Here is a 24,900-nt window from a genome sequence, read left to right on the forward strand (position 1 = left end):
GAAAAACCTTATAAGTATATTATTTATATGATCTGTAAGTTTCACCGGTTCACAGTGCTTATATTTAAAAACATTGGGATTTAAAGTAAAACAATTTTTTTGAAATAACTTGCAAATTATTATTGGTACCAAAAATCTTAAAGAATAAAAAATATAGGTTTTGATTTTCTGAATATTTCAGATTTTTGCTTTTTTGGAAGATAAAAATTTGTTAAGATATGACTGTTCAAAATTTGCATACACTGGGTAGAGAATTTTTCATTTATGAAACATTAATAAATGAAAATAGTTTCTATTCTTGTGGGATCGGTACTCACCGGAGTGACCGCAGACGTTCGGATACAATTAGCGTCTCTTTGCAAAAACAATGACAACCTTGCTAAGTAACAAAACATTTACTCAACACACACACACTACCCACTACACTAGGTACCTGATTGGAAAAATCCACTGTACCATGCCAATGGCCATTAGTTGTCGAGGCATTAAGCTAAATAAAAAAAATTGCATACACTCGTGATTAACGACTTGTTCAATCCCTTTCTACTACAGCCCTTTTATAAATAAGCACTTTATACCGATAAAACTTACAGAGCGTATAAACAATACATAAGTAAAGTAGCTTGTAAAGCGGTAAGGATTAATTTCATTTGGGAGGCTAATTAGGGGGTTATTTTCACCAGTTTTTTTTACCCAAAAAATGGGATCAACTTTATTCTGAGCGTATCTTGCTTACTTTTTATGATAGAATTTTTTTTTAAAACAAGAATAATGCTTTTTTAAAACATATCTTGCTTACTTTTTATGATAGAAATTAAAAAAAAAAAACAAGAATTAGTAATGCTTTTTTAAAACATTTAAACAAGTTATGATGAGTTTTCCATGAAAAGTGCTTCATTTTTTGATTATTTTAAGTTGAAATATTCGATTTGGAATTTGACGAATAAGAACCTACTTTTCATTAGCTGCAACTCTGCTTCTATTGGGTCTACAAACTACACACATACACCATTTTTTCAATTTTTTAACAGCTATATTTTTGCTAAGAATATTTTTTCGATAAAATACTTACTTTTTGAGTTATTTGCGAAAAACCGTCTAAAACCGTATTATTTTTTGTTGAAAAATATTCACTTGCGAATAACTCGAAATGTACTTGATAAAAAAACTGTATTGAACAAAAGTTGCTTAGAATTAGTCAGTTTATCCACTTCCGGACGTATTTTGATGGTATATTTTTTCACTCCCGAGAAGGGGTGGACTCAACCGTAGAGCAAAAATACACATTGGCACAATATCACTTTTTTATTTAACATGATTATCTTTCCTATCTCTTTTATTATCTCTCCTATGTTTATACCAAATTTCATGTCAATCCAAGCTCTTGTTTCAAATCCAAAGGTTCTTTAAAATCCGCAGGTTTTACAATATTTTACCGTGAGTGAATTGACTATAAGGCCCATCGGTGGGTAGAAATAAAAAAAAACGTACCATACCAAAATAATTACCAGCTTTTATCAAAATTGGCTTGCAAAATTGATTACCAAATTGAGGAATGATTAGAACATGGAATATAAAAATGCCTTTGAAGATAACTGCTTTTGTCTTGAAGTCAGTTGTATTTTTCTGATATTTGACAAAAGACAAAGCAAAAAACTGAGTTTGATTGGAAATCATAAATTAACCATTTTCTTTTTTTTGTCTCATTTAAATTTTTTTAAAATAACTGCTTAAATAATTAAATATTAATTAATATATTTGTGTAGGATGCGGATGCGGGCCCTATCCAGTGCCCGGGCCCTAGGCGGCAGCCTAGTCCGCCTAATGGTTAATCCGGCACTGAGTAATTTATGCATCAAAGCTTTGACTTTGACTAGTGAATAAGAGGAACAACTTCTTAGATGGGAAAGAAAAATTTTAAGGAAAATATATAGACCTATACAGGAGAATGGAGAATGGCGTATAAGAATGAACCACGAAATATGCAGAGTGTTTAACAGTCCTACTATCGCAAAAGAAATAGGAAGTAAACGAGTGAGTTGGTTGGGACACGTAGAAAGGATGGATGATAAGAGAAATACAAAAAAGTACTTAGAAAAGAATTAAACGGGAAGGTACCGAGAGGCAGGCCTAGAAAGAGATGAATTGATGGTAATAACCAGGATTTGAAAGGCCTAGGAATACGAGAATGGGAAAAACAAGCAAAGGAAAGGAAAGCATGGTCAACTATAGTCAAGCAAGCAAAACACACATAACTCCGAAAAGACTTCCTCAAAAAAAGAAACAAGAAAGTAATATTTTAGATAAATACCGTTAAGAACTTTTGAGGAGTTATGCGTGTGGCTGGCCTCAACACCATGTAAAATTTCAGAGCCTAAAAACCCCAACGGGCGACCAAGTAGTTACCGATGATGATGATGATGATGATGATGATGATGATGATGATGAGGATGATGATGATGATGACATCCATTTCGGTATTTGTCCTTTTGGACCTAAGGGTCATTGACAAAATATTTCAGGTAAGTTTTGGTTGGTACAACCTGATTCTGAATGGCGAGTAGGTAACATGTTTCAGGCAATATATTTCCTGATGTCAGCCAATAGTTCGGCGCCGTATTGTCAACATGGTATTGGCTGAGTTCATTGAGATGTCACCCATGCAGAGGTCTACACATCCAGGTGGGCATTTTTTCTTCCATAGAAAGGCGGTTTATGCACTTTTCTGGTTCCTTCAATTAAAGTAGTGTTGTGTCAACTACTGCGCAAATCGTGCTATGTAAAGTAGCTATCTGTCAGTATCTAAGCATAATCTCTTAAGTGATGAACTAGTTGCTGGTATGAGCACATTGTGTAAATGTCAGGATATAAACAGTCTAATGCTCATAATCTTATTGAAGGTTTTATTTACTACAGTTTGTGGGCGACCGGTTTCGGCGTTTACAATTTGTTTCTAATGCTTCAGTTTCTAAAGGGCCTGATGATGGCGTACAAATTGTAAACACCGAAACTGGTCGCCCACAAACTGTAATAAATAAAACCTTCAATAAGATTATGAGCATTAGACTCTTTATATCCTAATATTTACATAATCTCTTAAACTAGCAATCCATCTATGTATCTTCGAGCCTTAATCTATCCATATTTGGACATAGGCCTCCCCTTCTCTTTTCCACTGGTTTCTCATAGGATATCCACAGCGCTGGATAGAAATTAGCAATATGTTCTTATAATTGCTCTCCTATGTCCATAAGTCCTCTTCCCCCTAAACACCGTGGTAATGTCGTTCTTTCTACTGCAATACGAGGATATTTTTTTAGTTTTTGTGAGGTGTCTTCTCATTTTTCGGTGAAGATTTTCTAGTCCACTCAACAATACAACATGAATAGCTAACCGCGCAACATGTGCATGTGTTTAATGTCTTATACAAATTGTTACTATTTACGTGTGAACGAAGCTACTGTTTTACCCTTAGTATATGAACTCCAAAATTAACTAGATTGCCATTTGCTTATGGTAAATTTTTCGCGCTTGCTTGGTCCGAGATATTTATGCGTATCATACAACAGATGATTATGCTTCTAAAAGTTAAAAAAAAAGAATTTCCTTTTCTCCTTTTTAAACCTTTTTCTTGTATTCAATTTCTCATTAGAAATGGTACTTTACTAATATCATTAAAAAATTACTATTATAATAACTCTAATACTAATACCTACATGCCAATATCCCTTTATTAATTTAATTATTTTTAAAGTAAATTAAAATAAACTATGATGACTAGAAAACGTCAAATATATCACATTTTTTTGAGTTTGAGTTTTCCAAGATTTCTGTCAAACAAATTTGGCAGAAAATTTATGTAAAATATTCTCATACAATAAAATATACATATTATGACGATAATTTTATGGCTATACATAATATATATGTGCCTTATCACAGTATTTTGTAAGTAAGAAACAAATATCTAAATTTATTTACTTCAATAATATTCATTTGTAGGTACAGAATGTCCTCCACCACATTCAAGAGTTTCAGGTGGAAACGGAGAAGTCAAAGATTTTGGGGCACAAGCCTCGAATATTGCTATCAAAGCAGCGCAGGAGGCAAAAGCAGCCCAAGATGCACAACAACAAGCGGGTTTTCAAGCTGCCAAACAAGTTAAAGAGCAACTAGCAGACAAAGCCATGGAGGCAGCCAAAGCAGCTGAAGCAGCTTTAGCAGGAAAAGAAGCATTAGTAGAAGAGATTCAAGTAGAAGTTAAAGAAGCTGAGATGGTAGTTAACGAAGAAACTTCCAGTCTGCAACAACTTCAGCAAACTCTTCAGTCTGCCAATAAAGCTGCTCAGCAGTCACAAGCTGAGCTAAAACTACTTCAAACCACTTTTCAGTTGGCTCAAGGTAACGCAGCAAACTCTCAACAAGTTTTTGAGGGTGTAAATGCGCAGTTAAATGAAAAAGAACAGTTACTGGAAGCGGCCAAATCTAAATTAGATCAATTAAATAAACAGTCAGTGGTAGCTAAAGCTGATTTGGCTAAAACTAAAGAAGCTGCAAAGAAGGCGGATACGGCTGCAGCAGAAGCCAAGCAAAATGCTTCTAGAAATAAGAGAAAGATAAAAAGAAACAATAAGAAGAAATAAGTTACTTTAAATATACAGAAAGTACTAAAATTGGTTTACTTTTTTTATTATATGTAGTTTTAAAGATAATTATACGTCTTATAAATTAAAAATATATTGAATTATTGTAAAGTGCCCATACCGTTTAATTCTGAGGGTACAATGTATCAATCATGGCTGTCTCTTTACAGCTAATATTCCAATATTTGATTTTTGCTTCTGGATAAAATATTTCTATATAATTTCTTACATTGACGTATTTTTTGATCTTATGTATTGTCTTTAAACACGTTTTGGGAGGAATCTGAGATTTTTCAGATGTCAGTTACTGCTTCTTAAGTTCCAAAAATATCTAAAAAAATGTGCTTAATTAAAAAATACTGAAAATGTGTACTAAAATCTTAATACTATTGGTTACTTTTGTAACCAATTAGTTTTGGTCTCACGGACAATGTTCACATCTCTTATGTCCAAATACTCTTTAAGATGCCTTTTTTGGCTTTAGGATTAGTCCATGCAGCCAGAAACGAAGAAAGTATTAGTCTAACTTTTTTATTATTTTTTTAGTGTAAGTTTACAATTTGTTCTGATTATAACAAACATTTTTTTTCAATGTCATTTTTTTTAAGACTAATCATAATAAGAATTTTAGGATTAGGACCGGGGTCACACTTTTCTCGCTAAGGGGTCGTCCTCAGTATTTTTTTAAACAAATACTGCGTAGACCACGGTTAGGCAGATATACAGTCATGAATAAAAATATTGCATATTTTGAAATTAACGTGTGAAATAAAAATTTTTGTGCTACCCCCAGTGTAATAGAAATAAGATGTTTTAATGTATCATATAAATGGTATAATCGGATATAAATTTAATATGGGCTATATGGTGACCAATATATTTTTAAATTGAATCTCATCAAGGTAAGTATTTACTATTCTTCCAACATGAAGACCTGCGTCATGGTGCATTAAGTGGATGGGTACGTATTTTCGGCTGCGATGCTATTCAAATGGGGATTCATTTTTTTTCGAATCCTGAGAAAACTAATAAGTATTTTTGAAAAATTTAAACGCAGAATGAAAGATTACGTTATTAGCGAGGGCCGAAAGTCCCTGAGAACTTCTATAATGTTTATTTTAATAAGTTACAGTGGTGAAATCTAAGAGAAAATTAAGTGTGATTTTAATATCAAATAACTCATTCAAAATAAACTTTTTATTTATTCTAAGGGACTTTTGACCCTCGGTAATAACTTAGTCTTTTATTCTGCGTTTAAATTTTTCAAAAATATTTATTGGTTTTTTCAGGATTCGAAAAAAATGAACACAATGTCCGTGGTAATATTTTCCAAATCTATCTTTGTCTTACAACGCACTCAGTCGAATAGAATATTGTCAGTATATTGTCAGTCAGACAGTGACAATCAGTAACAATTTTAAATATTTGACATGGCTTCGGGAATATTTTGAGTTGTTGATTAAATAATATTGATAGTGTATTTGATAAATAATTGATTTAAGACGTGAACTTAATAAAAAGTTATTTATTGTGTATTATTTGTGAAAGATCCAAGCAGAGAATACATCAGGATAATAATATATTCTGAGATGTTCAAAATTGTAAGCGTTCCATAGTAACAATATATTATTAAAAAATCACTTTAACATTTTTCCTCTTTTCTCGATTGAGTATTAGTTTTTGTTGTACACAGTGGCGTAGCGTGATTATCGGCCGCCCGGGGCGGAAGATAATTTTGCCGCCCTCTTATTTAGGTATTTTAATTTATTGTATACTATACATTACATACATTAATTATAGAGAATTTTTCGGTGAGAAAAGTCATCATTATTTTGCATTATACTGGTTGGATTTTAAATAAAAAAAGTTTATCTAAGTTTTATAATCACGTTTATTTACAAAAATTCTTTTACTTTAACCAATTAGATACATTGATATAGCTTAGTACCTATCACTTAAGATTAGGTACACCATGACGATCGACAAAATTAAATAAAATCAATTTTTAATTAGAACTAGAAACGATACTATATAATGTTATATTTTTAACTTTATTGAAAAGTAATATGAGTATTTGTTAGAATTAAAAACAAAACTTCCGTCTTCAATTAAAAGTTTATACGTCTACTTTTTTAAGAGCAAAATCTTTTATTGCACCGTCAATGTCTATCGCATCACACACCTCTTTCTCAATAGACAAAATAGCCAAATTAGTTAGTCTTAGTCGGTCTTGACGGTCCAGTAAGCTGGGGCTCAGTCTATCGACAAGTTTAGTGGATTCGCCATTTGCGGTCGCTGGGTCGAGCCTCAGCTAGGTCATGAAATTTATAAAAGGCCAACGCCGTAGTATAAAACTCAATAGAGTCTACGGTTTGGTCTGGATAAACTGGCGTCGGATCGGCCTATGGAGGAGCGGTACGGCAAGGGATAAGGGCTTGCGGCTTGGTGATACTCCTCCATAGACGCCTAAGAACGGTGTGAATACATAGTTAGTCTTAGAGTACTCATTGTCGATGTTAAATATTTTTTTAGTCAATTTCAATTTTGAAAAACTCCTCTTACAGCTGGCATTGCTTATAGCAACTGTGAACAATATTCGGAATATTATTAAAATATTGGGCAGAGTATCTTCCAGCTTGGATTTAACAATAAATTTAAATAATCAAATGAGTCTGCATTAATCAATTTCGTTGCCTGTAGCAGCAACGAAAATCCGCAGTCGTTAGTTTTTATAGCTTGAAACCCTGCTCGTCAATTTCGTCAGATGCGTAGTCTACATTCTACATTTCTACATTCAGTGTTGTCTGGATCTAATAATATAGCCGACGTTAGATAAACAAACTTATCCGTTAAATTCTGTAGCTGTTGAAACCGCTTACGAATTTCTACAACAACTCTATCTAACGAAGAAAACAGCTTTCGTCTCAACTCATTTTCATAAGAAAAGTTAGCACCTTTAGTTCCGGCATCAAAAATATGCTTTCTTCTTATGCGCCTTCGAGGATTTATGGAAATTCCAAGTTCTTTACACATATTTTTGCATAACCTAGAGCGCCATTTGACCATTCCTCTCTTTTCTCTCTCAATATCTTATGAGCGCACAATCTTATATGTCAAGTCCCCTTGTTTGTAAATATTTTTGTGCATCATTCGTTTCATGTAGCACCAGTTGCCACAGGCCCAAAAAACAAAGAAAGGTAAATGACTGCATCGAAACTAGTAAAGCACCTGCATCTGTCCTAGTATTTAAGCTTTCACCTGCCTCTGTCAGTTTTTCCAAAGTGGCGAGAATGTCTTTGTAATGATGCCATGTCACATTTACGGCATCGCCTCTTGCACTCCACCGCGTGTCTGGCATCCTTCTTTTGCCTGTAGCTGCTATCAGAACTTCCCAAAGATGTGTCGATGAGGGAAAAAAAGAATAGCAACGTTCTAAAGTGCCGAAAAAAGTTGTGATGATTGTTAGTCACAAACGAGGAATTCCCACAAGTCCTATAGACGTTGCCAGTCGCTACAAAATATCATTCAAAGCAAAGGAATTCCCCGAATTCGTCACAAAATAAGTAATGAAAAATTCCGTGCTCCTTTCAATCGGTCCGAATTTGTAGTTGTGATAAAAATATAAAATGGTTCAAATATTTACAAAATATTTTTATTATTTATTGGTAAATTTTGCCGCCCCCTAACAAGTGCCGCCCGGGGCGGGCCACCCCTACCGCCCCACTACGCTACGCCACTGGTTGTACATATAAATTATTACAATCACTGAATACATAGTTAGTGAAAAAATTTCACATTTATTAACTGAATCAATAATTTGCAATTATACAAAGAACAGTTATCCAAGAACATTCAAAAGCCATCTCTTTAATTAATGATGATATTTTCAAGTAGAATGACATTCTAGTAAATGTTTACATATCCATACCAGTGTGAATTTTACTACACGTAATTTGCCGTGTAAAGACAGAAAAAGTCGTAAAAGCCGTAAAATATTTGCGAATTATGTACCGATGGCCTAACACGAATTTGTTATCGAATATGGCTGGCAAATGGCAAAACATGATCTTCTAAAATGTTTTTAATGTACATATCAGCTGCCATTCACCCAATCACCTCCACAAGTTCGGTATCTCCTTTCCAAGAAATACCACTCCATAGCACTATGCCGCCACCACCAAAATTAACACTCTGTATGAGGTTACATCTGACATACAGTTCACTATATGAAAGCAAGATTTACAAAACTTTGTCTACAGAATAGTTGGCGAACAGTATGTCAGTTGTAACCTCATACAGAGCGTTAGTTTTGGTGATGGCGGCATATTGCTACGGAGCGGTATTGCTTTGAAAGAACATACCGAACACGTGAAGGTGATTAGGTGAATCCCAACTAATTTGTACATTGAAAATATTTAAGAAGATCATGTTTTGCTATTTGAAAGCCATATTGGATATGACATATTGGTGTTAATGCACGTCTTCATGTCGCTATCATAGTGAATACTTACCTTGATGAGATTCAATTTAAAAAGTATACTGGCCAGTATATAGCCCAGATTAGATTTAAATCCGATTATAGCATCTATGCGATACTTTAAAACAGCGGTGCTCAAAGAGTCGATCGCGATCGACCGGTCGATTGCAAAATGTGTTTGAAATCGATCGCGATTCACGGAAAAAATACAAATGGAAAACATGTTATATCTGCTATCAAAGAAGTCCTGTTGTAACGTCCAACGGTTACTAGATGTATCGAAATCATGGGCAAAGGTTTAGAAAACAAGGTTAAAAGTGATACTATGAAGTGTATATACTTTTCTTTGTGCAATTTGGCGAGTCAACCGATATGTATGATACTGCCCAGTTGTGTATTTGCATTCGGATGGTATTCTCTGACATGTTGGCTAAAGAAGAATTGTTAACAAGCTGACTCTGAAAGAAAAACTCGCGGAGAAGATAATATAATATACAACGTTTTTGTTTTAAATTTTGTAAAACAATACAGCTACCAATTTACAAACTAGTGTGTATTACAACAGATGGTGCACCATCCATTACTGGCGTTAACAAGGGATGTTAACAAAGGATGACTTTCCATTGTTTTTCCATTTCACTGCATCATTCACCAACAAGTTTTGTGTTCCAAAATTTTAAATGTGAACGACGTCATGAAGATGACTACAAAAATTATTGTGAATTCAATCAGAGCGTAAAGCTTGCTACATCTTTTTAAATCGCCATTGGAAGCTAGCGACTCTGTGGAACACACTGATTTACTTTTTTTTTACAGATGTGAAGTGGTTGCGCCATGGAAAATTTTAAGATAGGTTCCATGAGTTACTTCCAGAAATAATTTCTTTTTTAGAAGAACGAGGGGACGACGCCGACGCTCATCTACTTCAAAACGAAAAATGGCTCGGTGATCTCTCTTTCGTATCAGATTTTTAGCACATCATTTGAACTTTAATTTGGAACTACTGGATAAAAATAAAACAATTATCGATATGATAAGCGCAGTATGTTATTTTGTCAACAAATTGATTATTGATTAGTCAAATGAATAGAAAGGATTTAAACAACTTTCCATCGTTCAAAAAAGAGTAACCCTTATTTGAATTATGTTTATTAGGAGACGGAGCCGCAAGCAGTTCATAGTGAGTTTGAAAGACGCTTCGTTGATTTCAAAAAACTGACAGATTTATAACATCCATGTCTAATCCATTGTCTTATGAACAGATATAACAAATTGGAACTGAAATATTTATTAAATACTTTCAATATGGAGATTATTTCCGTCCAAAATGCGGTACTGAAAATAATTTCGGTTATACCGTTATACGCCTTAAATCCGGAGCTACCAACACGACATTTTTGGTCTTTTATATCGTTTGACAAAAATATCCGTCTTTGAGGCAAGTAGCTCTGCAGCTCACAGCATTCTTTGGATTAACATACTTTTGTGAGTCTGCATTTTCTCAAATGAAGGTAGGGAAATCAAAGTAGGTACCTAAAAACTTGTGGATGATACTGTAGCGGAAGAGAAATCTTGGCCGATCCCCGTATAACAGTAAACACCTCGAGAATGACGTAATCGGATGTGCTAGGCCTCGCCGGAGAATTCTGGAAGGTACGTCACGTAGGCGGAACAAGCCGATAGCTCGAGATGGGAGTCGATTGTTCCAGAATAACAACTGGGTATAAATACGGGCATATTTTGTGAATAAGTTTAGTGTATAAGATAAATTCGTCTGTAACTTATATAAATAAAGTCGTATATAAATTACGAACCGCTAGTTTTATTGTAATTAGAAGTAATTACACTAATCACGCTACAGTTGGTGTCGGTGTTCGGTTAACTTAGTGCGATATAAATAAGTGAATTACAGAGAGACTTTAAAAGACTTTTGAACTTTATTCGTCGGGAATAACCGGAGTGCGTTAATTGTTCGGTATTCGGAAAGACTTTAAAAGACTTTTGGACTTTATTCGTCGGGAATAGTTAAAGTGCGTTGATTGTTCGGTATTCGGAAAGACTTTTAAAAGACATTTTGGAAAGTACGTGTGTGCCGACCAAAGATGTTGCTACGAGAACTTACAGTAAAACAGCTCCGTGAACAGCTCGAGGAACGGGATCTGGACAGCAGTGGGCTCAAGATAGTTCTACAAGCACGACTCGAGGAAGTCCTAACGAAGAACGGAGATGATCCAGAGACGTTCCACTTCCAGTCAGCAGAACAAGCAATCTTATCGAAATTAAAAACTGTTTCTGAAACGATTGATGATACTTCTAAGATAAGCAACGAGAAATTTGAAAGTGTTTCTCAAAAGATCGATGAAACTTCTAGACAGAACAACGAGAAATTTGAAAGTGTTTCTCAAAAGATCGATGAAACTTCTAGAAAAAGCGACGAGAAACTTGAAGAAGTTAGTAGAAAAAGCGACGAGAAATTCGAAAATGTTGCTAAAAGATTCAATGAGACTTCTCAAATAATTAAAGAGGTCTGTAGGCAAAACAACGAAAAACTAGAAGAAGTTTGTAAACAGAACAATGAGAAATTTGAAGAAGTTTCTAGAACATTCGATAAGATGCAGAAAAGTGTAGAGACCGTAGAAGAAAAGATCAAACAGCTAGAGAGCAGGATAACCGATACAAAAGTACAACCATCAGTTAATGCAGCAACGTTAGATCCTTTAGTGAAAGATGAACTACCGAGAGACGAAACGTCGCATAATATGAGATTCAAATTACCACCATTTGATGGAAAGTCCTCTTGGTCCATATATCTTAGACAGTTTGAAGCTATTGCGACCGCCAATCATTGGACCGAACAAGAAAAGGCTGTTTCCTTGACTGCTGCTTTACGAGGTGATGCTGCAGATATATTAAGGTCAATTCCCAAGGGTCAAGAAAATTGTTACCAGACCTTGTTCACTCGTCTAGAAAAACGCTATGGAGATGCCCATCTACAACAAGTATACAAAGCACAACTGCGAAGTAGAAGTCAACGAGCAAGTGAGAATCTGCAAGAATTTGAAGCAGATGTGGCTCGTGTGGTGCGGTTGGCTTATCCAGAGGTGCCAGACAGCGTTTTAGAAGAAATTGCAGTAGATACCTTCGTCAATGGGCTGAAAGATAATGAACTACAGAAAGCTTTACGACTAGCAAGACCGAAAGTTTTAGATGAAGCACTTGCTATTGCCTTGGAACACGAAGCAGCTAGCCAAGCTTCACGAAACAATCGAGTAATAACCGTGGAAAAAGGCGATAAGAGAAAAGATGAACGTTTGGTGGAAATGGTACGGAGGGTGATTCGTGACACGATGCCGAAGAGACGCATGAAGAGGGCTGGAAGAGTTGGTTCAAATACAGATGCTTCCTCGATACGGCCATGCAGTGAAAGTTGTAATCACTGTGCCAAATTAGAGGAACGATTTTGCCCCGTGAGACGAACCACCGTAATTAATGAGCAATGGCAGCCCCAACAGTTACAAGACGCCCAAGAAGATGATCCATGTATAAAAAGAGCATTGGATTGGATGCGGCAAGGTGAGAGACCTAGTTGGCAGAACATTAGTGCATGTAGTCCAGAAGTCAAGGCCTACTGGAGCCAATGGAATTGCCTGGTACTAAAAGATGATCTTCTGTACAGAACCTTTGAGAACGATGATGGTACAGAATCTAAGCTTCAGTTAATTGTACCTAAAAGTAAAGTGTCAGAAGTATTGCGTCAGTTGCATGACGGTACATCAGGTGGACACTTTGGTATTACGAAGACTCTGCAAAAGGTTCGAGAACGGTTCTATTGGGTGAACTGTAAAGATGATGTAAGAAGATGGTGCCGAAAATGTGAACTGTGTGCATCCGGTAATGGTCCAGTTGGTAAAAAGAGAGCACCCATGAGACAGTACAATGTTGGCAGTCCTATGGAAAGAGTAGCTATCGACATTGCAGGTCCATTTCCAGAAACCGATGCTGGAAATAAATACATCCTGGTAGCCATGGATTATTTTACAAAATGGACTGAGGCCTATGCATTACCAAATCAAGAAGCTGCTACCGTTGCAGAGGTACTTGTTAAAGAATTCTTTAGCCGATTTGGTGTTCCCTTGGAGATCCACTCCGACCAAGGGCGAAACTTTGAGTCAGCTCTTTTCCAAAACGTTTGTAAATTGATTGGTGCCAATAAGACCAGAACAACACCCCTGCATCCTCAATCAGATGGGATGGTCGAGAGGATGAACCGAACGATGGGTAAACACTTGTCCAAAGTTGTATCTGAACATCAGCGAGATTGGGACCAACACATTCATTTATTCCTGATGGCCTACCGCTCGGCCGTAAATGAAACTACAGGTCAAACACCAACCTGCCTGATGTTGGGTCGTGAAGTTCGGTTGCCCTGCGATCTAGAGTTTGGCTGCGGACCTTCCGAGGAACATGTTGCAGGCGAAGACTACGTTGACCGCCTGAAATTACGAATGAACAACATTCATGAACTTGCCCGACAACACATCCAGATAGCCAGTGACAGAATGAAAGATCAATATGATTCTCGATGCAAGAATGAAAGCTTCGAAGTAGGTGATCTTGTCTGGCTTTATAATCCGCAACGTCGTCGAGGCTTATGTCCTAAACTGCAAAGACAATGGGAAGGTCCATATGAAGTTAAGAAGAAAATAAATGACGTAATATATAGAATTAAGAAGTTGCCAAACGGTAAACCAAAAGTTATTCACATAAATCGTCTTGCACCATATGCTGGCTCAAATGAAACAGAAGAAGCACGAGTCCTCCAACAGGAGATGAAAGATGTCGCACAGCCAAGTTTTAATCAATTTATGTCAAATTACGCAGCGAGAAAGAGTGCTAGATTCGGCGTGACCACAGAAGTTCAGCAAGATCTGTTTGGTGTTCCAGAAAACGTCTCTCTGGCCCACTGTGTTGCCCAAGACCTCGAGATGACTAAAGGAATATCGTCCGTATTCAATAGAAAGTTCGGCCGCCTGGACGAGTTAAGAAATCAGCAGCCTAAAATTGGAGGAGTACTGCGATTGGAAGATGGTCCTCGATCTTTGCTGTATATGGTGACCAGAAAGTCTTATACGGACACGCCAAGCTACGAGAACATATGGCGTGCTCTAACTAATTTGAAGAAAATCGTGTGTAATTATGACATCAAAAATTTGGCTTTACCAAAAATAGGCCATGCAGTAGAAAATCTGGATTGGAAGATTGTGAGAAGCATGCTTGAAGTGGTCTTCAGAGGAACTGGTGTACAAATCACTGTGTGTTGCATGAACCCGAAGATGTCGTACCCTTCAAAGACAGTAGACTGTTATTTCTTCTTGAAGGGTGTATGCAGAGCTGGAGAGTCGTGTAGATTCCGCCATCCTGGGCCTTCATTTAGAGTTGCTGATCGAGACGCTCAGATCTTAAGAGGGGAGCAGTGTAGCGGAAGAGAAATCTTGGCCGATCCCCGTATAACAGTAAACACCTCGAGAATGACGTAATCGGATGTGCTAGGCCTCGCCGGAGAATTCTGGAAGGTACGTCACGTAGGCGGAACAAGCCGATAGCTCGAGATGGGAGTCGATTGTTCCAGAATAACAACTGGGTATAAATACGGGCATATTTTGTGAATAAGTTTAGTGTATAAGATAAATTCGTCTGTAACTTATATAAATAAAGTCGTATATAAATTACGAACCGCTAGTTTTATTGTAATTAGAAGTAATTACACTAATCACGCTACAATACACAGTGCCATGCATCAACATCCAGATAAAATTGTGATGAAAAACATGACTTTAATTTCAACTCACTGTAGTTACAACTTTTCATCAAATAGAAATGTGCAATAAAGTTTTTTATTTTTAAACTTGTTTTTTTACTAGCAGTCGATCTCTGGATGTGTGAAGTTTATGTGGTAGATCCCACGCAGTATAAGTCTGAGCACCACTGCTTCAAAACTTCTATGATACAGGGGTCTAAGGATAGCTGCACAAAAAATTTCATTCCACATTCATATGTAAAATCTAAAACTTGTTTACCATTCAGTGTCAAAAGATAACATTGTACATTAAACGTTTTTAAACTTCTTAGATTTTTTCTAAAGATGTCCGACTGATGTGTATACTTGCTACAATTAAAATAGTTATTTATGTACCAAGTCAGTCAAGTAACTCTTTGTCGAACGAGTCTGATATTACGAGCAGAGCGAGCGAAGCGAGAGAAGCGAGTAACAGACGAGTTCGATAAAGAGTCTTTACTGACGTGGTGCATACAAAATGTTATCGTCAACCATAAAAAACATTAACAAATGGTCATATTTTGTTTAATTTTTTTATTGTGCAAACATAGAAAAAATTAATAGTAATAAATACCTAATTTTATTTTTGTTGGGTTGTTAAACATTAAATATTCCTTCCAGTATCCTTCATACTCTTATGAATCAAATAATGCAGGAAAAGAAAATCCCGGACAACCGGAATGAATCAATAACAATTATCCTACATAAAAAGGCGATAGATCAGGCCTGGAAAATTATCGCCCAATAACACTTCTAATAATGTTCTGTACAAATTATTCACTAAAACACTGACAACCAGACTCACAGCAAAGTTTGATGGATACCAGTCAAGGGAACAAGCGTGTTTCAGAAAAGGATTTAGCACTTCTGATCATCTACTAACGATGAAAATCTTAATCGAGAAAGCCAACGAATATCGCATGCCATTATTTATGGCATTCATCGACTTTAAAAAAACGTTAGATTCTGTTTAACATTGGGCCATAATAAACTCCTTACAAAACAGTCGAATTGATTACAAATATACAGACCTGATAGAGAACATAATATAGGAATGCCTCAACTAGAATAAAAGTATATGAAGTAACAGAACTAACTAAAACGAGGAGTTAGACAGGGAGATACAACTCAAAATATTCCCGATGCAATGTCAAATATTTAAAATTGTCGCTGTCTTGTCACCATATTCTATTCGGCTCAGTGCGTTGTATGACAAAGATAGCGAATATTCGATTTGGAAAATATCACCACGGATATGATGTCCATTTTTGTTTTTCGAATCCTGAAAAAACTAATAAATATTTTTTAAAAATTTAAACGCAGAATGAAAGACTATATTATTATCGAGGACCGAAAGTCCCTTAGAATCAATAAAAAGTTTATTTTGAATGAGATATTTGAAATTAAAAATCACACTACATTTTCTCTTAGCTTTTCACCCCTGTAACTTATTAAAATTAACATTATAGAAGTTTTCAGGGACTTTCGGCCCTCGGTAAGAACGTAATTTTTCATTCTGCGTTTAAATTTTTCAAAAACACTTATTAGTTTTCTCAGGATTCGAAAAAAATTAATCCCATTTAAATAGCATTGGAGCCGAAACTTTGTACCCATCCCCTTAAGAGATTGGTTCCAAAACGGAGACATACTCATGGTAGACAGAGAATGTCGAGATTGTATACTATTTTTACAATTACTATAGTCCAGGGTAATAAGGTTTTTCTCATGTCACTCGAGCAGCCAGGGTACTGAAGCGTTTTTTCGACAGGTAATACCTATAAGAGCAAATTGTAACTATTTCCTGCGTAGGATCTGGCGGCCATTTTTATTTATAAACAATTAAGCGTCAAAAATGGCATTTTTCCCTTTTTTTTTCAAATCAATGGAAATCAGTGAAACTTATGGTTTTTTTAGTACAAATATCTTTGAGATTATGGAAAAAGCTTTAAAATGACGTAATACAAAGTTTGATATACTCATTTATTGTTAATATAATTGCGAAAAAAGGTCGGAATTGCTAAATAGAATAATTTCGCAATATCTATTGTAAAAATTAGTGTACCGCTTTGAAATTTTTGTCATATAAGGGTTCTTTGGTGATTATATGTGATAAAAATTTCAAAGCGATTCATTCAATTGTTTAAATTTTATTCAAATTGTTTATCCCAGAGAGCATTTTTTTGCAATAACGTAAGTCAGAAAAACATGACGTTAGAACCATTTAACAGGTGTCAAATGAAAGAGCTTGAGCTACATTTTCAACTTGGTTTAAAAAAAGCGAATAAAAAATAAATTTATTAGTAATAAATAATTATGCAAAAGTATCGTAAAGCTTTCCTTATAAACTTTTTATTTTGTTATATAAGAAATTATATATATTTATTAAAAAATTTTATCAATTATGATTTAAATAACATTTTTGCACGATTGATCATTTTTGACTGTTTACCGTGACAGATTTTACGTCAGTAGGTGACATTTACTAGCAACTCGACGGTAAGTAATCCAACTCGACGGTAAGTACTCCAACTCGACGACGGTAAGTAATTCACTTACCGTCGAGTTAAAAAATCTCTTAATTTTAATTTATTTTTTGAAAGAATAAAGAAAACTAACGAATTATTTATTAATATTGAAACTTATGGTACAATTTGTTAAATTATTTGTGAACTAGAAATTCTTCATCCGGTGCTTCCATCAGAAATTTTTCAAATTGCTCCCGTGTAAAAATGCTCGCTTTCGTAGGCCTATAGCCAACATTTTTTCTCTTCAAATACGCGATCAAAGTTGAAAACTTGGAAATATCAATGCCATCATAAAGAAAAACGGTGGATTTAATCATTGAATATTCTGCCCAGAGGCTTCCAGGAGCTTTCAACTGCATATGTCTTTGAACGAAATATGCCAATAGAGTCTTTTCTTCGATTCTTAAATTCTTGCCTTCGCACCATTTTTTAAAACTTTGGTAGGTATTTTGATAACGGATTTTGGATTTTTCGGGAATAATTGCGGAACACCCTTCTTCTCAAGCCCGTTCAATTCCTTCAAATTCACTTTCGCTCATATTTTAATTTATAATAATCAAAATTGTACTTAAAATTATTGACAACTAAATAAAAACTCAATTATCCATTGTTGTTATGCACCCTAGTTACTACCTGACAACCAAAGTATCTATCTTGATAAAATGAATGAAACTAGTCAATATGACGAAAATGTTTAATTTTATCATTTATAATGGTATCAATCGTGCAAAAAACGTTATAAGCATGTCGAACGTTAAGGGTAACCGATCTCAGACAAAAATTGGAGTCGTCGCTCCGCTTCTCCTCCAAACAATTGTCTTCGATCGGTATAAAACCCTTACCGTTCTCCATACTTAATATACTATACTTGGTGGTTGTGCACTTAAAACAGGGTAAAAAAGTTAATTTTTTTGGAAAAATTATTCAAAAAGTTTATAAGGAAAGATTTACGATACTTTTGCATAATTATTTATTACTAATAAATGCATTTTATATTCGATTTTTTTAAACCAAGTTAAAAATATAGCTCATGCTCTTCCATTTGACATCTATGAAATGGTTCTAACGTCATTTTTTCCTGACTTATGTTATTGCAAAAAAAAATGCTCTCTGAGATAAACAATTCGAATAAAATTTAAACAATTGAATGAATCGCTTTGAAATTTTTATCACAAATTAAACACCAAAGAACCCTCATTATACAAAAATTTCAAACCTGTACACTAATTTTTACAACAGTTATTGCAAAAATATTTTTTTTGCAATTCCGACCTTATTTCGCAATTATATTAACAATAAATGAGTATATCAAACTTTGTAATATGTAGTTTTAAAGCTTTTTCCATAATCTCAAAGATATTTGTACTAAAAAAATCATAAGTTTCACTGTTTTCCATTGATTTGAAGAAAAATGGAAAGATGCCATTTTTTGACAGTTAATTGTTTATAAATAAAAATGGCCGCCAGATCCTACGCAGGAAATAGTTACAATTTGTTCCTATAGGTATTACTTGTCGAAAAAACGCTTCCATACCCTGGCTGCTGAAGTGTCACGAACACACGAACAGGGTATATTTTTGTCTTATTACCCTGGCCTACTAGATATCGAACATAAAATGCCATCACTTTTGCCACGTGTACAAAAGCAATTTTCAATTTAAGATGCTAAAAATTCACGCATTATTTGGAAAAATCGATGGATTGTAGAAGCAAGAAATGGTCATTTATGCACTATCTTTAAATTCTTTGCCAATCCTATAAAAACACAACATGGAGAAGCCTTCATAATCATGATTTTGCCAACTTTCCTGTTTTCGATTTAGGATACCTAAAAGACCTTACGATTGGGATACATCAGATTAAACTGGCATAGTCTTACATACAAGATAAAATAATTAGAGACAATGACGAAAAGTTTCAAATTGATGAGAATATGCATGAACTGGGATTCATAAGATTTCGAATATTTTCTAGGAAGTACCTGTTAATCTGGTGCGAGAACTGTGGGTACTTGTGTTCAATAACCAGTGCGTTATGGTTTTTAGGCTTTGTAGGCTATGCGAGACATCAATCCAATGTTAAGTATCCTGATAGGTCATTAGTTAAAACGACATATGATGCATATAACCGAAATCAGCAAGCTCGAATCAGATAGTCAAAGATGAGTTAAACCCGATTTTGCATAAACGATTGTAATAAATATTTCGAGTCTACTGACTACCACGTACTTTGTTTCTTTCATATTAAGATCAAGTCCATGTTCTCTACTTATATCAATCTGATATGCGAGACTTTATTCTTTGAAAACCATCTTAGCTATTTGCAAAAAGTACTGCTTCGTTGACATCTAATGTTTTTTAGACGTACCCTATTCTGCATGCGTGAAAACGTGAGATGTCTTGTGCTGCTCTAGTAGCACTTGCTATGGTTGTTCCTCAGTTTTCTGAAGCCGCTTCAGTCGCAGTGGCGTTACATTTGCCTGGCTGGCAACACAACACCAACCAAAAGACAAAATAAATAAACCCAAACTACATAAAAGACATAGATAATAACTTATATGCAATAAGTTCCCTTAATTTTCCTAGTTATCGAGTTTATTGGGTTGAATTTGTCTGTCTTTAGTTTAGTTTTCATGTCAGCTAAGTTATTTTTTATGTTTTAACAATTTTTTCTTTAATTCTGGACCGTGTTTTCTCTAATTACTTCTTTAATTCAGTAGTTTTCTAAAGATAAGGCGGAACTGCAGCTATTCTGGTATTGGATAAGTGTGAAGCATTCATGAAACATGATAATGATAATTCTTATGTCGCTCTAGCAGCACATTTTATATCGCATGTATTCAGTTTTTTCAGGACCTTTCGGAGGTTTTCTGAAGACTAAAATACGATGCGTGTGCAACACTCAAATGTGCATGAAGAAAATGAGTCTTTCTTCTTTCAATAATAAATATTTTCGTTTACTTGACCGTGAATTAGTGCACTTAACGTAAACCGAGCACCTGAATCCAATAACTTCACAAGCCTGTAGCTTTAGAATAATAGTTTTTCAGATATAAGTCCCATGGAATTTTTTAATTTACGCACTGAACTATAATCTACCGAACTTTGGTTTTTAGCCGGGGCCACTTTTCCATAAGGAGTATTGAGGGGTCCTTTGCAGCTTTATGATTAAAATAATTTTACGTCCAATCATAATAACATTTTTGATAGTTGCTTTTTGATAACTATTATAGTTATATCTTAAAAAGAGATACAAATTTCTAAACAAGGTTTGTTGCATACGTTATCTTTTGTTGAATGTAATTTGAATCTAACTAAACCTAGTAATAATCTACATCCATCTTCATAATTATAATAATTTTAAATTAAGTAGGGTATGTAATATTGTTTAGTTCTATCAACGGTCTTAATATCTTGCTACTTTATACTCATAGTCCATTGTTTGATTTAACATTGTTTTCGCGAATGTTTAGATAACTGGGACTTGACACTGCATTATTATCAAGAAACCTTTAGTAGAATACAACATACACCAGGGACCAGGATTAATTAATTTTAATTATTAATAAATAATAAAAGAGCAGAGAAAGCAGAACTAATTATAACTAAAATGTTACAAGCAAATACTATGCAATTTTTCTGCTGTCAGACGAAAGCAAACAACATATAAAATCTTTAAAATGATTTTAGCCTATCGACGGTTAAACTGCAAAACCTCGTAAGTCAGTTTTATGTAACTTTAGAGGAGAGACGAAAAACATGTTGGCTTCTTTATGTAAGATTCAATTTACTAGGTTTTGCAGTTGAACCGTCACATAGGACTATTTGAGTAACAAAACCGGACAAAACTATAATAACTTATATTTAATTTATTCTACCTGCCATTTCGTACATTTAGACTAATTACTGGGTTTGGGTCAGGTAAATACTTTATATATAATGACCTGTTTAATATGCTTTGAATTTGGAACTTATTTAATTGTTTATGCAAATAATCGGATTAAGTGTTGATAGCATAATGCATTCTAGGGATTAAGTGTTACTAAGAGCGAGTTACTGAAATAAGTCTAATAAGACTGTAACACAACAAATAGTCATAATTAAAGTGTATTTAGACTTTGCATACATTATACTGCATTTTAAATATTTTTTAGCTAATATTAATCGTCTTCTTCTTCACTTTCATTTTCTTCCTGATCTGTATTATCGTCGGTATCCTCTTCATGAGATGTAGTTGGAGTAAACAAAATGGCGGAACTAGGCGGATGATTTAACAACGTTGTTTGTTAGCCAACAAGTTTATTAATACTACTATGCATAAATTGTAGCCCGACAAGACCTGACACATTAACAAAAACACTGCTGTTTGTTAAATTTAAGTAAAAATATATACCAAAATAATTACTTTTATTATATGACTATTAAATATCAAAAAGAATTAATTATTCATTTAATTGTAATTTTAAAATAGAGTACATATCTTCTTCTTCCATATTCACAAAGTTTTTCTACTAAACTCCTCTACACAAAAACACAGTATTAAATTTAAAATTCACAGAAACTAAAAACGCCGAGATCAAAAGCAATCGATTTCGCCAAGAACTAAGTTCCAACTGACCTAGCTGAGAGGTGCACACCAGGAGGTTGGATTTATACCTACCATTAGATGGGTCGGTTACTTACGTAAGGGAAAATGAGGTTTAGCCAGGGTTTTATTTAAGTTGCCGATTTCGACTTTTGTCCGGTTTTATTAAATAAATACTCCTATGTCGCTATGTATTTTACCAAACACTTGATATGGATATCGAAGAAACCCAATTTGGATTCCGTAGAGGCGTAGGTACTAGTGAAGCTCTTTGCATTCAACGTACTAATCCAGAGATGCTTCGATATGAACCAGAATATGTACGTCTGTTTCATAGATTATAACAAGGCTTTCGATAAAGTCCGCCACAAACAGCCAATGGACGTCCTCAAAGCAAAACAATTACAATATAATGACCTTCGAATTATAGCAAATCTATATTATAAACAACAGGTACACATACGCATTAACGAACACACAGAATAGTTCGAAATTAAAAGAGGGATGAGACAGAGGGGTGTGTATTGTCACCACTACTACTCAATGCATACTCTGAAGAAATTATGAAAAGAGCTCTTGAGGGAGAAACAGCAGGAATAAAGGTAAATGGAACGCCAATTAACAACATTAGATATGCGGACGATACTATCATAATAGCAGACAACCGTCAAGACCTCCAAAAGCTAATGAACAAGATAGTTGAGTATGGAGAAGAATATGGATTATCAATAAACATCAAGAAAACTAAAGTTATGAGGATATCAAAGACCCAAAATAATGATGAAAGCCTGACAATTAAAGATAAAACTTTGAAGCAAGTTGAAAACTACAACTATCTTGGCACAATAATTAATCACACAAACGATTACTCCACAGAAATTAAAGTTCGAATAGAGAAAGCAAGAAGAAACTTCAATAAAATGAGAAAGATACTTTGTGCAAGAGAACTAAAATTAGACTTGAGAGTTAGGCTGGCAAAGTGTTATATTTTCTCGACTCTGCTTTACGGAATAGAAGCATGGACACTTAACGCGTCGACTACTAAAAAGTTGGAAGCATTTGAACTGTGGGTGTATAGAAGAATCCTGAAGATATCATGGACCGAGCATGTAACAGACAACGAAGTCATGAGAAGAGTCAACAAAAGACTGGAAATATTGGAAACCTTCAAGACACAAAAGCTGCAGTACCTGGGGCATGTTATGCGTAATACTAATGAGAGATACAACATACTTTAGTTAATTATACAGGGGAAAATCCAGGGCAAGAGAAGTGTAGGAAGAAGAAGAATCTCATGGATGCGTAACTTGAGAGAATGGTACGGATGCACATCAACCGAACTATTCAGAGCAGCAGCATCTAAGATCAGAATAGCCATGATGATTGCCAACATCCGTCGCGGAGATGGCACGTAAAGAAGAAGAAGATGTATTCTTCAGTAAAATATTATTACCAAAATAAATGGTGGTTTATTAACAATGGTGGTTTATTATTATGGTGGTACATTAATAAATAATTAATAGTGGTTAAAGGTTGGTATGGCGTCTTGGAGGCAAAGGAGGTTGTCGATAATCCGATTGCAATAAAACTCTGAGAAATGCCCACCGACTTTAGTTGGGGGTTCTAGTAAGAGAACTACGGGTGGTCGTGTAACCACTGGGTGCATGGCGTACAATGAGTGTACGTTATGTAGAAGAAGAAATAGGGTGATAGGTGAGTATAATCTGGCGCCATATCGGAACTGAACATATCGGCTAAGGGTAGAAAGCCCCTACAGAAACCTTTCTGGTCCTCCTAGAATGGGGGTTGGAGCGATGAATTTGATCCTCATTATCCGAAAAAAATTATAGTTGCAAAAAATTGAACAAGCCTCGGTTATGGACTGAAACAAACTTACAAGGAACACGGCAAAGAAAAAGGTACATGAATTCATGTTGTTGGAACGTACAAGAAATTCTAACAGAGGATACTCGAAGTCTTTAAAGAACTATCAACATACAACATGGATATCGTAGTCCTCAGTGAAACAAAGAAGAAAGGAGAAGGTAATGAAATAAAAGGAGATTGAGATTATGTACATTTCTACAGCGAAGTCAAAAAAGAAGAACGGGCAAAAGCGGGAATTTCCATAGCAATCAAGAAACGATATTTGAAAAATATTAAGAATTGGTCTGCCATCAACAAAAGAATCATCACAATGGAACTAAAACTACGAGGACAAGACCTGATAATAGTAAGTATATACGCTCCAAACGATAACGCAATTGCTGACACGAAAGAGAAATTTTTTGAAGAATTAAGTGAATCAATAAGCAGTTTTGGAAATTGGAAAGATATATTCTTACTAGGGGACTTTAATGGACGAGTTGGAAGGGGAAAACATAGTACCACAGCATAGAAAACGCAACAGCAGTGACACATTAGTAGGCGGGAAAAGTTCGCGCACTATTAATGCGCAGATCGTCGGCCATTTTGTGCGTAGTACCAGACAATGTAGAAAATCGACAGTGTTGCCGATTTGTACATAATTATCAGATTTACTCAACTTTTATGAGATTCATATTTTTTAACATAATTTTATACGTATGCCTGTGGGAATTATGTCAATAATTGGGACATAACACAAAATATTGAGGATGAATGGCGATTGTATTGTTAATCTTTTGCATAAATTCCAGAAATTATTCAAAAAGAATCTCTTACGGGTAATAAAGTTGGTGACATCAGCAACACTGATGAACCAACACATCACATCACCACTGAGATGTACTACGCGAAAAATGGCGACCGTGTACTTTTCAACTTCAAAGGCGGCATCAGGGAGTGTCCTTGCTG

The 24,900-nt window shown here is 35.0% G+C and overlaps 2 protein-coding genes across 2 annotated transcripts in view; one reads left to right on the forward strand and one right to left on the reverse strand.

Moving 5' to 3' along the window:
- Positions 1-24,900, reverse strand: part of LOC114331790 (regulating synaptic membrane exocytosis protein 2) — a 421,091-nt gene that overhangs the window by 381,120 nt on the left and 15,071 nt on the right. The gene's annotated exons all lie outside the window — the stretch shown is intronic.
- Positions 3,803-4,735, forward strand: LOC114331796 (uncharacterized). Its single transcript, XM_028281461.2, has 2 exons — positions 3,803-3,948; positions 4,003-4,735. The coding sequence occupies exons 1-2, from the start codon at positions 3,894-3,896 to the stop codon at positions 4,641-4,643; spliced, it is 696 nt and encodes a 231-aa protein (XP_028137262.1). The 5' UTR covers positions 3,803-3,893; the 3' UTR covers positions 4,644-4,735.

Source organism: Diabrotica virgifera, chromosome 4 (genome assembly GCF_917563875.1).
Source record: "Diabrotica virgifera virgifera chromosome 4, PGI_DIABVI_V3a".
Classification (NCBI taxonomy): domain Eukaryota; kingdom Metazoa; phylum Arthropoda; class Insecta; order Coleoptera; family Chrysomelidae; genus Diabrotica; species Diabrotica virgifera.

Bases quoted from the DNA above. Each gene is read 5' to 3' on its own strand.
- LOC114331796 (XM_028281461.2), top strand. From the start codon at position 3,894: ATGACGATAATTTTATGGCTATACATAATATATATGTGCCTTATCACA. The intron at 3,949-4,002 runs GTAAGTAAGAAA...ATTCATTTGTAG, and splicing joins GTGCCTTATCACAGTATTTT to GTACAGAATGTCCTCCACCA.